The 13,085-nt window shown below is 65.7% G+C and overlaps 1 protein-coding gene across 2 annotated transcripts in view; it reads left to right on the top strand.

The window, feature by feature from the left end:
* Nucleotides 1–5,824: 5,824 nt before the first annotated feature.
* Nucleotides 5,825–13,085, top strand: part of ADGRB2 (adhesion G protein-coupled receptor B2) — a 28,910-nt gene continuing 21,649 nt past the window's right edge. Inside the window, exons 1-2 of one of the 2 annotated variants that reach the window (XM_069035957.1) lie at nt 5,825–5,899; nt 10,263–11,070. In XM_069035957.1, coding sequence (XP_068892058.1) covers nt 5,840–5,899; nt 10,263–11,070 — 868 coding nt within the window. In that variant the 5' untranslated portion in view covers nt 5,825–5,839. Of the gene's footprint in view, nt 5,900–6,059; nt 6,282–10,262; nt 11,071–13,085 lie in introns of those variants that run through there. The other variant, XM_069035956.1, reaches the window with a different exon arrangement.

The raw sequence follows: 13,085 nt of genomic DNA, 5'->3' as shown, positions 1-13,085 counted from the left end.
CCAAAACTCCCTCCGGCGTGCCTGGCCCGGCAGCTCGAGCCCTTTGTGCTGCCCTGCCCGGTGCCACAGCATCCACATGGGCACAGACGGGCAAGGATCAGCCTCGATTCATCCTTGAGCAGGCAAAGAGCCTGGGAATATCAAAATGGAGATGCTGAGCTGAAATCCATCTTCCTGAGGACAGCGAGCACATCCAGAGGTCCGGGAGCCACTTGGGATGGGCTGCTGGCCATGCCCTCAGCCCGGAACAAACCACTAAGTGAAATTTATTCCATGGTTTATTCATGTCCTTCCTCTTCTCGTCACCTGGGCTTCCCTCGCTCTTTTTTCCTGGGCTTTTCTCCCTGACACCAGCGGGAGAAAACTCCACGTGAAGGTCCCTGGGAGGGAGCGGTGGCCGCGGGCAGGGCCGGTCCCTCCGTGCCGGTGATGGCACCGAGCGAGTGGCGAAGGCTCCTCCGCGGGGGCTCCCATCAGAGCGGATTATCCTGCAGCCCAAACTCCCGTGTTTGTGGATGTTTCTGGGTGGTTTTTTTTCCGCCGGAGCAATTCGCCGCCAAGTTTACGGGAAGCGATTCAGACAAGCGTCTGTCGTTACCGGCTGCTCCGGGGCTGCCGTCCCCTCCCGGCTCGCCCCGTCTTCGAGCCGAGGTGCTCCTGCTACACCTTTCTGAAAAGCCGCTGCTCCCTGCCCTGCTCAGCGGAGACAATCCCTGGGGATGGAGCCCATGGCGGGCTGCAGGAGCTCGCGGGCTGGATGAGCATCCCCACACCCCCGGCCAGGAGCTGGACTCAACTCTTCCCTGAATCCTCACCGGGCACAGAGCAGCTGCCACCTCGGTGACTCTCCCTGTCCCTGATTTCTGTGCCAAATGAAGGGGAAACAAGAGCTCTGTGTTGGAAGCAGCAGTGCCGGCTGCCTGGGGAGCCCCTGGCCGGTGCGGGGTGGAGGTGGGGGGGCTCGGCCGGAGCTTGGCTGTCCCGGTGTGCCCGGTCCCTGCGGCGCTGGAGGCCCTTAATGACGGTGGTGGCACCGAGGACCTCGTGTCAGCCTGGCGGGTGATTATGGCCTTAATGGACGGGTCTGATTCCCAGTGAGCCATAAAGCCCCGGTGTCACCACCTCCGCGCGCTGCTCTAATTACACCCTGCGAGAAGCTCAGCTTGAGCCCAGCCCCGGAGTCCGCGGGCACCAGAGAGGCCCCGATCGGCGTTTTCCCACATCCCAGCGGCTCATTAGGGTGAGGAGGAGGATGGGGGCTCAGAGTCTTCACCCTGGACAGCTGGGGAATGCATTGTTTTGGCTGGGGGGGGGGTGTCTCCAGTGCTTTTCCAAGCTGTGCCTGGGAGGCTGGGGGGCTGAGCATCCCCCTGGCTGAGGATTTGGAGGCAGCGGCGCTCCTGCGGTGCCGGGGGAGGTTTGCAGGGATGCAGCAGCAGCAACAAGCGGCTCCGGAGAGCACCCAGTTGTCCTGGTAACAGTGGGTGCCTCCCGCTCCCACAGCTCAGCCCCCCCAGCGCCAGGGCCCCCCAGCTCCTCTCTGCCCGCCTGGAGCAGAGGGGACTTGGCGGGGAGGGGACACGGAGGATGGGAATGACTCCCTGGCTGGACAGGCAGCAGCAGGGGGATGGTGGCAGGGGGGCCTGGTGGCACAGAGTGACACAAGCCAAGCTGGGCCACAGCTTCGGGGAAGACCCCATCGTATCCCGAGTCACATCCTGCATCACAACTTGCGTTGCATCCCCTGTTGCATCCTGTGTTGCATCCTGCATCTCACACCACATCCCGTGCAGCATCCCGCAGCGCATCCTGCAGCGCATCCCACGTTGCATCCTGCATCCCACGCTCCTCGCAGGGCAGCGATAGCCGGTGCAAGAGATCCCTTTGGAAATTCCCAGTTCCCTCAAACGTGCAGAGCTACTTGGCTGAGGGAGGGAAGTCGGGAATGGCCCAGGGAGCCGTGGTTTTGGGATTGTTCATCCACACAGCTGCGCTGAGCTGTATTTACAGAGCCGGGGTCGGGAATATCCTCCAGCTCCGGCGGAGCTAATGCTGCTTTTCTCCTCGGGATAAAGACCAGCCTGAAAAGCTGGTTTGCTTTCTTCCAGCCTTGACCCGCAGGGGATGAGTGTCTGTCTGGGGACGCTGGGTCAGGCACCCAGGGACTGCAGGGAAGCGCTGGGAAAAGGGAATGCCAGCAAGGGAAGGAGCTGAGCTGCACAAAGGTCTGGCGTGGATGTGATCCTGCTTTTCCAGTGGCGCTGGGCTGGATCGGGGCTGGTGCTGAGCCACAGATCCTCGGGGTGCAGAGCAGCGGTGCTGGCGCTGCCTCCTGCCCTCTCCATCCATCGTGCCCAGCCTGGATGGAGGGGACAAGGGGACAGCTCTGAGCACCCCCAGGCCGAGTGCAGCGCTCGCAGCTCTGGGCAGGATGTGTCCGGCAGAGGTGGACAGGCAGCAGCGGGAATGTGCTGCATTTCCAGCTGCGCTGCTCCCGCAGCGTGGCAGCCAGGCCGTGCCGCATCCTGCTGAGCTTCTCCTGCACACCGGGGGCTCTGTGGCCCTGACACCCCGTCCCCCCCGAGCCAGAGCTCCTGGCAAACAGCAGGATCGGGGCTGCAGCAGATCCTCTGTGCCAATGGCTCAGTCGCCCACGGACCACCAAGATCCTCAAGTTTATCCTGTCTGTGCTTCCCCTTTCAGTGCGAAACCGCAGCTCTGCAGCCCCCTGAGGTCCTGGGGGTCCGACAGGCTCCACCTCACCCACACTTGTGCCACGTTTGCGCATGTGACAGCCCCATTTCTCCGCGTCCCTGCACCCCACACCCCCCTGCAGAACCCACCGAGGCCTGCACACGTGTGGGGGCACACACGGGGCGCACACGCGCCCCACGCAGCCCCGCGTGCCTCGCACACGCGTGTGCAAACCCGCACTGCCACGGCTGAGCACACCCGGCCTTCACACCCCCCCAGCCGTGCACACGCAGCCACAACACCCCCCCCGTGCACGACCCGCTCCACGCGTGTCACACGGCGGGGGGGGCGGGGGACACGCCACCCACACCCCACAGCCCCCGTGCGTTTGCACCCCCACCCCCGCCCCCCGTGCGGCCCCCGCCGCCCCCACAGCGCTGCAGCAGCAGCAGCAGCAGCAGCCCGGGGGTCACCTCCCCCCCGCACACACGGCGGGGGGCGGGGGCGGCGGAGCGGGGAGAGGGGCGGGGGGGGTCCCCGCCGTGCCCGGTGCTGTCACACCGCCCCGCGCCCGGCGCATGCAGCAAGTGCCCGAGCGGCGCGCGCCGCCGCCGCCCCCGCGCCCCCCGCTCCCCCGGCCCCCCCCCTCTCCCTTCCCCTCCCCACCGCATCCGCCGCCGCCGCCGCCGCCACCGGGGCCCGGCGCGCTGCGCGCCCGCTCCCGGCCCCGCGCCCGCTCCCGGCCCCGCGCCCGCTCCCGGCCCCGCGCGCCGCCGCCGCCGCCGCCGCCGCGCTCCCCCGGGCGCGCCCGGGCACCGGCTGCCGCCGCCGCCGCCGCTCGGGGATGGCCAGCCCGCTGCTCGCCGCGCCGCGCCGGGGCTACACGCGCTGCTAACGGAGCGCAGGTAAGGGCGGCCACGACCCCCTCCGCCGGTGCACCGGCATCTCCCCCCCTCCGGTGCACCGGCACCCTCCCGTTCTCGGTGAACCTTCCCCCCCCCCCCCCCACCTCCCTTTCCCGGTGCGGCGGCTTCGCTCCCCCCCGGCGCGGCGCAGCGGGGGCGGCAGCTCGCCGCCGATGCGGGCTGCGGCGGCCGGTGCTGCCGGTTGGCAGAGCCCCGGTTCCACCGGGGACGACCCCCCCGCCCCCCCGCCCGCCGCTTCAGCTCCCACCCCAACCGCGGCCAACTTTCCTGCGCCGGCGGTGGGTCTGCGGGAACGAGAGTTGCAGCCGCGCCGCGGTACCGCGGGTGCCCCGTGCCCGGTGCTCGGGGCGGGCAGCGGCATTTCCGAGGCGGCCCCGGCCCTGCCGGGAAGTTGCGCGGGGCTGCGGCGGCGCGGAGGGCTCAGCACCGGGGCTGGTTGAGAGCCGCGGCGTGCCCGGAGCTGCCGGTCCTTCCCCGCGGGGCTGCCGGTCCCCCCCTCTCCCCGGGCTGCCGCTCTCCCCTCTCCCGGAGCTGCCGATCTCCTCCTCCCGCTCTGCCGGTCCCCCCTCCGGTGGCTGCCGGTTCCTCCCCGCTCTGCCGGTTCTGCCCTCGGGGCTGCCGGTTCCCCCGGGTGTCCCGCTCCCCCTTAGGACGCTTGTGCCCCCCTCGAGGCTCCGTTTCCTCCCGCGGGGTGCCGGTGCCTCCCTATAAAGGAGTGCCAGGCTCCGGCAGCCCCACGGCGGAGGGGCTGCAAGCGTGTCCGTGGGCACATGTGTGTCGCTGGGCACATGTGTGGCACGGCGGTGCCGCGGTGTGTCACACAGCAAGGCCACGGGTGGGTGCAGGGCTCCCTGCTGGCGTCCCTGCTGTGGGCACACGTGTGGATTGTGCCAGCCTGGCGAGCGTGGGTGCTCGGCGGGGTTGGTCACCCCGCGTTGTCACCCCTGGGCAGGGCCCTGGGGACTCGGCACGCACCGGGGCGCGTGGGCGGGCGCGTCGGCGGAGCCCCGACAGTGGGTGGGTGGGTGGGCGGATTCGCGGGTGGGTTTGTAGCCCTCCCCTGCCTGCTGGGGCTTTGTTCGGTGCCAGCGTGGGGGGCTGCGGGGAGCCGCCGTGCCACGGCACCCGGGGCCCGTGGGCGTGCGGGAGGGCACACGTGGGCACCCAGCTTGTGTCGCCGCGGGCACGTGCGGCAGGCAGGTGGCAGCCGGGGCTGGGGGGGAGCTGCAGCCCTTCCCGGGGTGGGGGACCCTCGAGTCCTGGGGTTGGCGGCACGAAGCCGTGCCAGGTGTACCCCACGCGTGTGCCCGCGCCGGTCACTTGTTGAGGGTGACGAGGTTTTTCCGCAGCCGCGGCCGCACGGCGTGTGAACAACCCTTGGCTTTTCTAGGTCATGTCACTGCTGGCTGTGCTGGCTGGCGCCTGGCAGCGGGGCCGCCGGTGACGCGGGGAGGTGGCCCCGGGGTAGCCGGGCAGGGCTGTGGCAGAGAACCTGGCTGGGGGTTCTGTCCCGGCCGCACGTGGAGCCGGTAGCGAGGGTCTGGCAGCGAGCTGTGGCACCGGGATTGCTCCCAGTGGTTGGGGACAGACTTGTCCCTCCCTTGAAGGCCGTGGCTGAGCTGAGGGGGGTCGTGGGGAGGCAGCCGGCTCCGTGGGCTAGCATGGGGAGGAGCGCGGTGGCGCAGCTGTTGTCACTGTCACCGTCACCTGGCTGCTCTCTGGCCGCCCTCAGCAGGGAGGGTCTGTGCCCCATTCCCAGCAGGGTTCCTTGGGGATGACACGGTGGCAGTGGACGTGGAGCTGGCTGTGGGGCAGTGCCAGATGCCCTGTGCCAGAGCCTGGAGCCTGGCAGCAGCTCCTCTCCCAGGCCTGCCCTGTTGCTTGTCAAGCCTTGTCACCAGCCCCTGCTTTGATCCAAGGAGCCAGGATCCTACAAATTTGGGCTGTGCTGGAGAGAAAATGGACACGGAGCTGGCACGGCAGGCACTCGCTCTCCGACCGGCGGCCGCGTGGCAGAGGGGCTCCAGCACTGGCTAGGACACGCTGCCAGCTCTTCCCAGCTCCCTCTGGCTCTTCTCAACACCTCCAAGGACCTTTGGCAGTGGAATCTTCTGCCGGGAGTGACTCCCTGCCATGCTGGAGATGGCACCGGAGGTGCTCAGCTCTTCCCGGTGGGCTCACGGCTGGTGGAGAGCGCGGGATGTGGGGATTTGGCAGCAATGGGAGCACCCTGGCTGATGGAAGTCCCATCTCCTCCCACAGCGGAGAGCAGGAGGTTGGTGCCAGGGCAGAGCTCTGGGTGGGGGCTGCAGGATGGACTCCCCGTTTCCCCGTGCCTGGAGGAAGGTGATGCTCCAGCCCTGGGCTGCTGTGGTGCCTCAACGCTTCTCCATGGGAATTTGGACTGAGGCCCCACAAACTCATTTCCTACCACGGGGCTGTCCTCTAATGGGGATGGGGCTGGCTCGGGGCCACCCGGCTCGGTTGCCAAATGCCAGAAGCTCTGTAGCTCCTCGGCACTCAAGAGGGCCATCGTGTCCCCCCTGTGCTGATCCTGTCTGTTCCCTTCTTGATGTCCTCCAAGAGCAGGATGGATCCAGGCCCCTTCTCCTCCCTGGGGCACCTCGGAGGCTCCCGGTGGGGCTGGGTCTGGATGAGGTGGTGGGGTACGAAAAAAATCCCCTTTTGGGATGAGCACAAATCCTGCTGCCAGCACCAGAGTCAGAACCCCCCTTTGGAGCCCTCCCAGCCCTCCATCCCTTTGCAGGATGGAGCTGATGGAAAAGCTGAGGAAGAAACTCCTCTGAAGAGGTCGTGGGAGCACCGTGACTGCTGCAGCCGAGGGGGGGCTTTGCCTCCAGGGACCCCCCCAGCTGTGAAGGAAGGGGGGGAGGCAGCACACGCCGTTCCGTGGCAGAGCAAATCCCTAATCCCGGCGGAGATTTCTCTGTGCTGTCTCCCGGTCTTGCTTTTGGAGTGGAGTTTTACCAACAGCAGTTAAGTAAAATAAATAAAGAGGCCTGCGCTTGCCAGTGCTCGCGAGGCCGCGCCAGGGATTGGCAAAGCGGCACCATTAATTACAGCTCGGCACCGCTGCCAGCCTGCCGGCTCCAGGAGAGGCTGTGGCAGCACGCCGGGGAGCCAGAGGGAGAAGGGAGACGTGGAATTGTGGAAGGGAGGGGAAACGTGGTGCTGGACACCGGGGGAATCGTGCCAGAGCGGGTGGAAGCTGCTGGGATGCCGCTGTCCCTGCTGGGTGTCTGCGTGTGCACACGCGTGTGCAAGCATGTGCCGTGCAGGAATCCGTGTTTTCGGGATGGAGGCTGGGATTGCAGTGGAGTTTTTCCCAGGAATGGTGTTAATCTGTTGGTGGAGGGGCCGGGAAGGCCCAGGACACCCCAGCTCAGTGCTGGGGGTCCCCTTTGGAGCAGCTTTGGAGCTCCTGGATGCCTTTGAACTGCCGGGGAAGATCCTGGGAATTGGAGGGTCGTGGGGTCTCGCGGTGGGAATTGCTCAGGGCGCTGTGCTTGTCGCTGTCACCTCCGGGTGGGCAGGGATGGGATCCCACGGGATGGAGCCCCACGGCTGTGCCAGGAGCCAGCCTGTTCCTTTTGGTGGGGAAACGAGGCTGTTGCTTGGTGCATCAACCCCCAGGACTCCCCAGCCCTTCCTTATTTTTAATCCTTTATCCCAAGCCTCGCTCCTATTAGGAATTCTCACGGATCCGGTCTTTTTTTTTCCCATGGATTTTGTATTTTCTACAGCCTGTTAAAAGACCTGTTGGCTTAAAACCCACGTCCCTCCACCCTCAAATCTCCTTTACTCTGCCATTAATCGTTTCTCAGATTTCTGATGCCCAGGGGTTTAGTGCCACCCATTTATCACTTTTTTTTGGGACTGTTTGGTTGTTCCTGGCTGGAGATGGTCACGATCTGGCCTCCTGCCGTGCCGGGATGATAGAGCTGGACCGGGATCCAGCCAAAATCCAGGCAAAACATCCTCAGGGAAACAACCTGTTTGTACGTCGGGAGCAGTGCCGTGCCGTGGCCAGGGAGAGCCGAGCTCCGGTCGGATCCTGCTCTTCCCGGAGCTGTATTCCAAGAGGGATGCGCCGGCTGTGATGGAGAGGGACCGCGCTCCGAGGACGTGGAGCCCGGGCTGTCGCTTCCGCCCGCCCGGCCGCTTCCCAGCTCTGTGATGGCTCTTTAAAAGCTTTAATTAAAGCTTTAAACCCACCCCCTTCCCTGCGCCCGGGCGGGAACAAAGGCAGATGGAAGGGGCTGGAGCGGGCGCCTGCGGCGGGCGAGCGTGCCAGGCTGTGCCCGCCGTGCTCGGGGTGACATCGCCGTCCCCGGGGAGCACCAGCCACTCCCCAGCGGGGTGCGGGGGGGTCCCTGGGTGGTCGCCAGCTGCCCCCAGGGACCCGGCAGAGCTGCCGGGATGCGGTCACCGCTGCCGGGTGGTTCATTCCGCATGGAGCGAGGTCGTTTCGGAGGCAGTGGCGGTGATGCCAGCGCGGCCGTGCCCTGGCACCGCGGCCAGGCCGGGCTCCCCCGAGCCGGAGAACGCAGACGGTGACGCTGCAGGGCGAGAGGTCCCCGCCGCGCTGCCGGGTGGGGGTGATGGTGACCTCTCCTCGTGTCACCCGGGTGACTCGGCGGCCCAGATGTTAAATATCTCCTCGGCCCGGCTCGCAGCTCAGTGAAATATTTTCACTGCAGCAGCAGGAGCAGCGGCAGCTCGAGCGCTGCAGGGAGCGGGGCTGGTGCCGAGTGAGCTCTGGCCGGTTTGGTTCAGCCCCGGCCGTGGCTCGGTGCGGTGCCGGGGCTCCGGGCAGCCGCAGCCCCGGCAGGTTTTGGGGCTGGGAGGAGGCTGCCCATATCCCAGAACAGCGGGATCATGCGTGCCTGGAGAGGTGAGGCGTGGGCTGCCTGGCTGGGTCCATCCCCGAGCCTTCCAGCGGCCGGCTGGGTGGCGGGCGGGATGGATGGATGGATGGATGGATGGATGGATGGATGGATGGATGGATGGGTGGATGGATGGAAGGAAGGATGGTGGAGCCAGAGCGTCCCTGCTCGCTGCTGCTGGGCGAGGGAAGCAAGCACCATCTTGTGTCCCTGCCAGGCTGCGGGAGCCCCAGGAGCTCGCTGCAGAGCAGCAGCGTGTCCCTGCCTGACCTCCTCCTCCTCTCCCTCCTCCTCCTCCTCCTCCTCCCCCCTCCCCTCATCCCCGGCTCTCCCGGAGCAGCGGAGGGGGCTGGGACTCTCTGGGAGACCCCAGGTCCTTGGTGGCCGCTGGAGTAGCACCACTGGGGGATGCTCCCCGCTCCGGCTGCCGCTGGAATTCGGTGCTGTTGGGTCTCTCCTGTTGCATTCCCTGGGGTCTCTGTGTGGAAGTTACTCCGGGAGAGTGGGGTTTTCTTTTACCCCAGATCTCCCCGCTTGCATCGGGAAGGTCCTGCCAGCATCCAGCCCGTGCTGCTCCCGCTGGGTCCATCCCAGCCCCTCTCTCCCCGTGCCCTGGAGGGGGGGGAATGCCAGCACCGAGCCCCCCCGCGCTGCCGGGGCGGCAGGAGCCAGCGCCAGCCTGTTGCATGAGAATCGGGATATTTTTAGCTCTCTAATGTCCCCGGAGTGGCTCCAGCGCAGGCTCGGCCAAGGCTCCGTGTCCCTCCCCGATGAGCCGGGGGATGCCCCAGTATCACCAGCTCGGCCAGGGGTGATCCAGGAGCAGGAGATGCTGTTTGAGGATGGAAAAGAACATCCCCCGAGCCGTGCCAAGCGCTCGGCGTCCCCAGCACACGGCTGGGCGGAGGCGAGCGGCGACCTCAGCGATTTTGGAATCAACCTCCGCCATGGCAGCTGGCCCTGTGGCCACCTCCTCAATGTCCCCTGCTGTCCCCAGGGCTGTACCCTTGCCACCGCTGCCCCGGGCACAGGCTGAGTGATCCCGACACGTGCACGGCGGCCTCGGTCTCTGTAGAGCCGTGCTCCGGGCTCACTTAATAAGGCCACCGCGTGCATTATTTTATTAATGAGGTATTAAAAAGCCGCTCACGGTGATGCTCTGCATTCCCGGGGAGGTATCCAAGCAATCCATACTGAGCAGTGACTGCTCACCCTGTGCCCGGCTCTCAGGGCAGCTGTGGGGACACCACGCTGCTGGGGTGTCACCGTGCACCCCCCAGCACGTCATCCCGAGCTGCCAGCCTGTCCCCACCATGCTCCGGGCACCCAAAAGAGCTCCAAGGGCTTTTATGGCCCTGTCTGAAGTTGTTTGGTGGCTCCTTGCCCAGATTGTGCTTGGCCAGCTCTGGGGGGTGAGCTGAGGGCAGGGGGGTCACTGCATGGGGAGCTGCGGGGCTGCGTCTCTGGTGGCTTTGGGGTGAAGTCCTCTGTCTGTGCTGCGCTGTCCCCAACCTGAGGACTCGTTGGCACAGCAAGGAGTCCCCTGTAGCCCCCCAAGGTGACAGACAGGGACACGGACCGGGTGGAAACACGAACCAGGAGGGGACACTGAGTAACTGGGATGCTGCTCCCACATCAGCTGGGCTCGGGGCACGGTGCTGACCCCCAGCCCAGCCCCACAGTGGCCAAGCCTCCCGGTAAGCCTCTGTCCATGTGTCCATCTGTCTGTCTGCAGGGCAAATGCCATAGGATGACCGCTGCTGGTCCCCTCTTACTGGCTGTGATATCGTCTGTCCTGTGGCTCACGCGGGGCTTCGACCCGGCTCCCAGCGCCTGCTCCGCCCTGGCCTCCGGCGTCCTCTACGGCTCCTTCTCCCTCAAGGACCTGTTCCCCACCATCTCCTCCGGCTGCTCCTGGACCCTGGAGAACCCCGACCCCACCAAGTACTCGCTCTACCTCCGCTTCAACCGGGAGGAGCAGGTCTGCACCCACTTCTCGCCCATGGTGCTGCCGCTCGACCACTACCTGGCCAACTACACCTGCGACCCCCGGGGCGAGGCCAGCCCCGCGCCCGCCCGCCAGCGCCCGGAGCAGCAGCAGCAGGAGGAGGAGGAGGACGAGGAAGCCGAGCTGGAGCTGTGCGAGGGCGCGGGGCCCTTCACCTTCCTGCATTTCGACAAGAACTTCGTGCAGCTGTGCCTGGCGGCCGAGCCCGAGGCGGCCCCGCGGCTGCTGGCGCCGCAAGCCCTGGAATTCCGCTTCGTCGAGGTGCTGCTCATCAACAACAACAACTCCAGCCAGTTCACCTGCAGCGTGCTGTGCCGCTGGCTCGAGGAGTGCCTGCAGGCTCCCGGTGCCCGCCGCTGCGGCTTCACCCACGCCGGCTGCAGCTGCCAGGCCGAGAGCCCTCCGGCCCCTCGGCGAAACGGCACCCGGCCCCCGGCCCCTGCGCCCACCCCGGCACCCGCGGGCCCCGACTGCTGCCCCACCGAGCTGCATTCTGCGAATGCCAACGAGCTCGACCTGCCCGAGGTGCCACACGGTGAGTGGGGATCGGGGGTGGACCCCCCCTCGCCACACAGGGGGTGCCAGGGGTGCTGCAGGGTGGGCGTGGATTCGGGGTGGATTCTGCCTGTGCAGGGTCCGTGGGGAAGGGGGGTTGTTGGGAATTGTGCGTGGGGCAGGGAAGTCGTGCAGTGGATGGATCCTGTTTGTGAGGGCTCTGTGGGGCTGGAAAGTGCCAGCTGGGAGCTGTGCGTGCAGTGGGTGGCTCCTGGGGCTGGAGGGTGCCCGTGGAGCAGGGAATCTGCCATGGATGAATCCCGCCCGTGCACACTCCTGGGGTAGGATTGGTGCCAGCTGGGCGCTGGGCACGGAGCAGGGAAAATGTTGCATGGAGCAGGGAATCCATGGAATGGATGAATCCTGCCTGAGCACGCTGCTTAGGGCAGGAGGGTGCTGCACATGGAGCAGGGAATCTGTGCCATGGGTGAATCCTGTCTGAGCCCACTCCCAGGTCAGGACGGTGCCACCTGGGCACTGGGCACGGAGCAGGGAATCCATGGAATGGGTGAATCCTGCCTGCACATGCTCCCTGAGGCTGGAAGTTTCCAACGGGCTGCTGTGCATGGAGCAGGGAATCCCTCCAAAGTTCAAATCCGTGGAGCTGCAGCTTGTTCTGCCCTTGCCACGGGCCAGCCATCCCTGGGAATGCCACTTTGCCACCACGGTGACCTCACCGCTGCTGGGGCTGATGCCACGGCCGCTCTGGCACATCCCACGTGGCTCCCTGGCCTCGCTGGCCCCCTCCCTGGCACGGGGCAGGAGCAGGAGCCAACTCTCTCTGCCTTGATGGAGACGTGGAAAACAATTTGCAGGTAAAATGACCCTTTCCCGTGGCAAATTACCCTTGACTGCTGCAGCCCTGGCGCTTGTTATTCCAGGCAGGATGTCACGGCACGGCGCCCGGGCTATTAACCAGGCGGAATGAGGCCATTTGCTCGTTCCGGGATTGCAGGAATGTCGGCCGAGGATAAAGCAGCCGGCACCGGGATCGGGGTGCCCGCGGCGGGGCCGCCTCGCCCCGGTGCTGCCCGTGCCCGCGGTGCCAAGGCCGGCGAGGTGATACGGGGATTTTGGGACACATCTGGCCAGCTGTTCCCTTCAGCGGCCCCAGGAGCAATCCGCAACTGGGCAGCGCGGGGCCTTTATCTGGCAGATTAGGTGGCGGGGCCGGGCTGAGGGTGTAGAGATAATTTCATTGGGCTTTAGCATTTGTTTCAGGAGCTAAATGTCATTACGGGCAGATCCCCCACTAAATCCCCGGTCTGTTACAGCTGCAAGGCTCTAAATCACCTCATCCCAAGGGGAGCTGCTTGAGCTGATTTCATTTTATGGGGTTTTTTAATCCTTTTTTTTCCCCCTTTAAACTCCCCGGGGGTGATTAAGAGCTCAGTGCCAGGGTCAGGTGCCAGCCCCAAGGTCAGCCTGGCTGAACCTGTGCCCAAGGGGTGACACCCGCTGTGGCGGGGGGCTGCTTGGGGAGAAACGGGATGTGGGGTGGGATGGGATGGAGAGGTGTGGGATCCAGGATGGGATGGAGAAGTGGGATCCAAGATGGGATGGAGAAGCAGGATCCAGAATGGGATGGAGAAGTGGGATCCAGAATGGGATGGAGAAGTGGGATCCAGAATGGGATGGAGAAGCAGGATCCAGGATGGGATGGAGAAGTGGGATCCAGGATGGGATGGAGAAGTGGGATCCAGGATGAGATGGAGAAGTGTGGGATCCAGGATGGGATGGAGAAGTGGGATCCAGGATGGGATGGAGAAGCGGGATCCAGGATGGGATGGAGAAGCAGAATGCAGGATGGGATGGAGAAGTGGGATCCAGGATGGGATGGAGAAGTGGGATCCAGGATGAGATGGAGAAGTGGGATCCAGGATGGGATGGAGAAGCAGGATCCAGGATGGGATGGAGAAGCGGGATGCAGGATGGGATGGAGAAGTGTGGGATCCAGGATGGGATGGAGAAGTGGGATCCAGAATGGGATGGAGA

Source organism: Aphelocoma coerulescens, chromosome 23 (assembly GCF_041296385.1).
Source record: "Aphelocoma coerulescens isolate FSJ_1873_10779 chromosome 23, UR_Acoe_1.0, whole genome shotgun sequence".
Classification (NCBI taxonomy): domain Eukaryota; kingdom Metazoa; phylum Chordata; class Aves; order Passeriformes; family Corvidae; genus Aphelocoma; species Aphelocoma coerulescens.
This window is presented reverse-complemented; position numbering and strand designations above follow the sequence as displayed.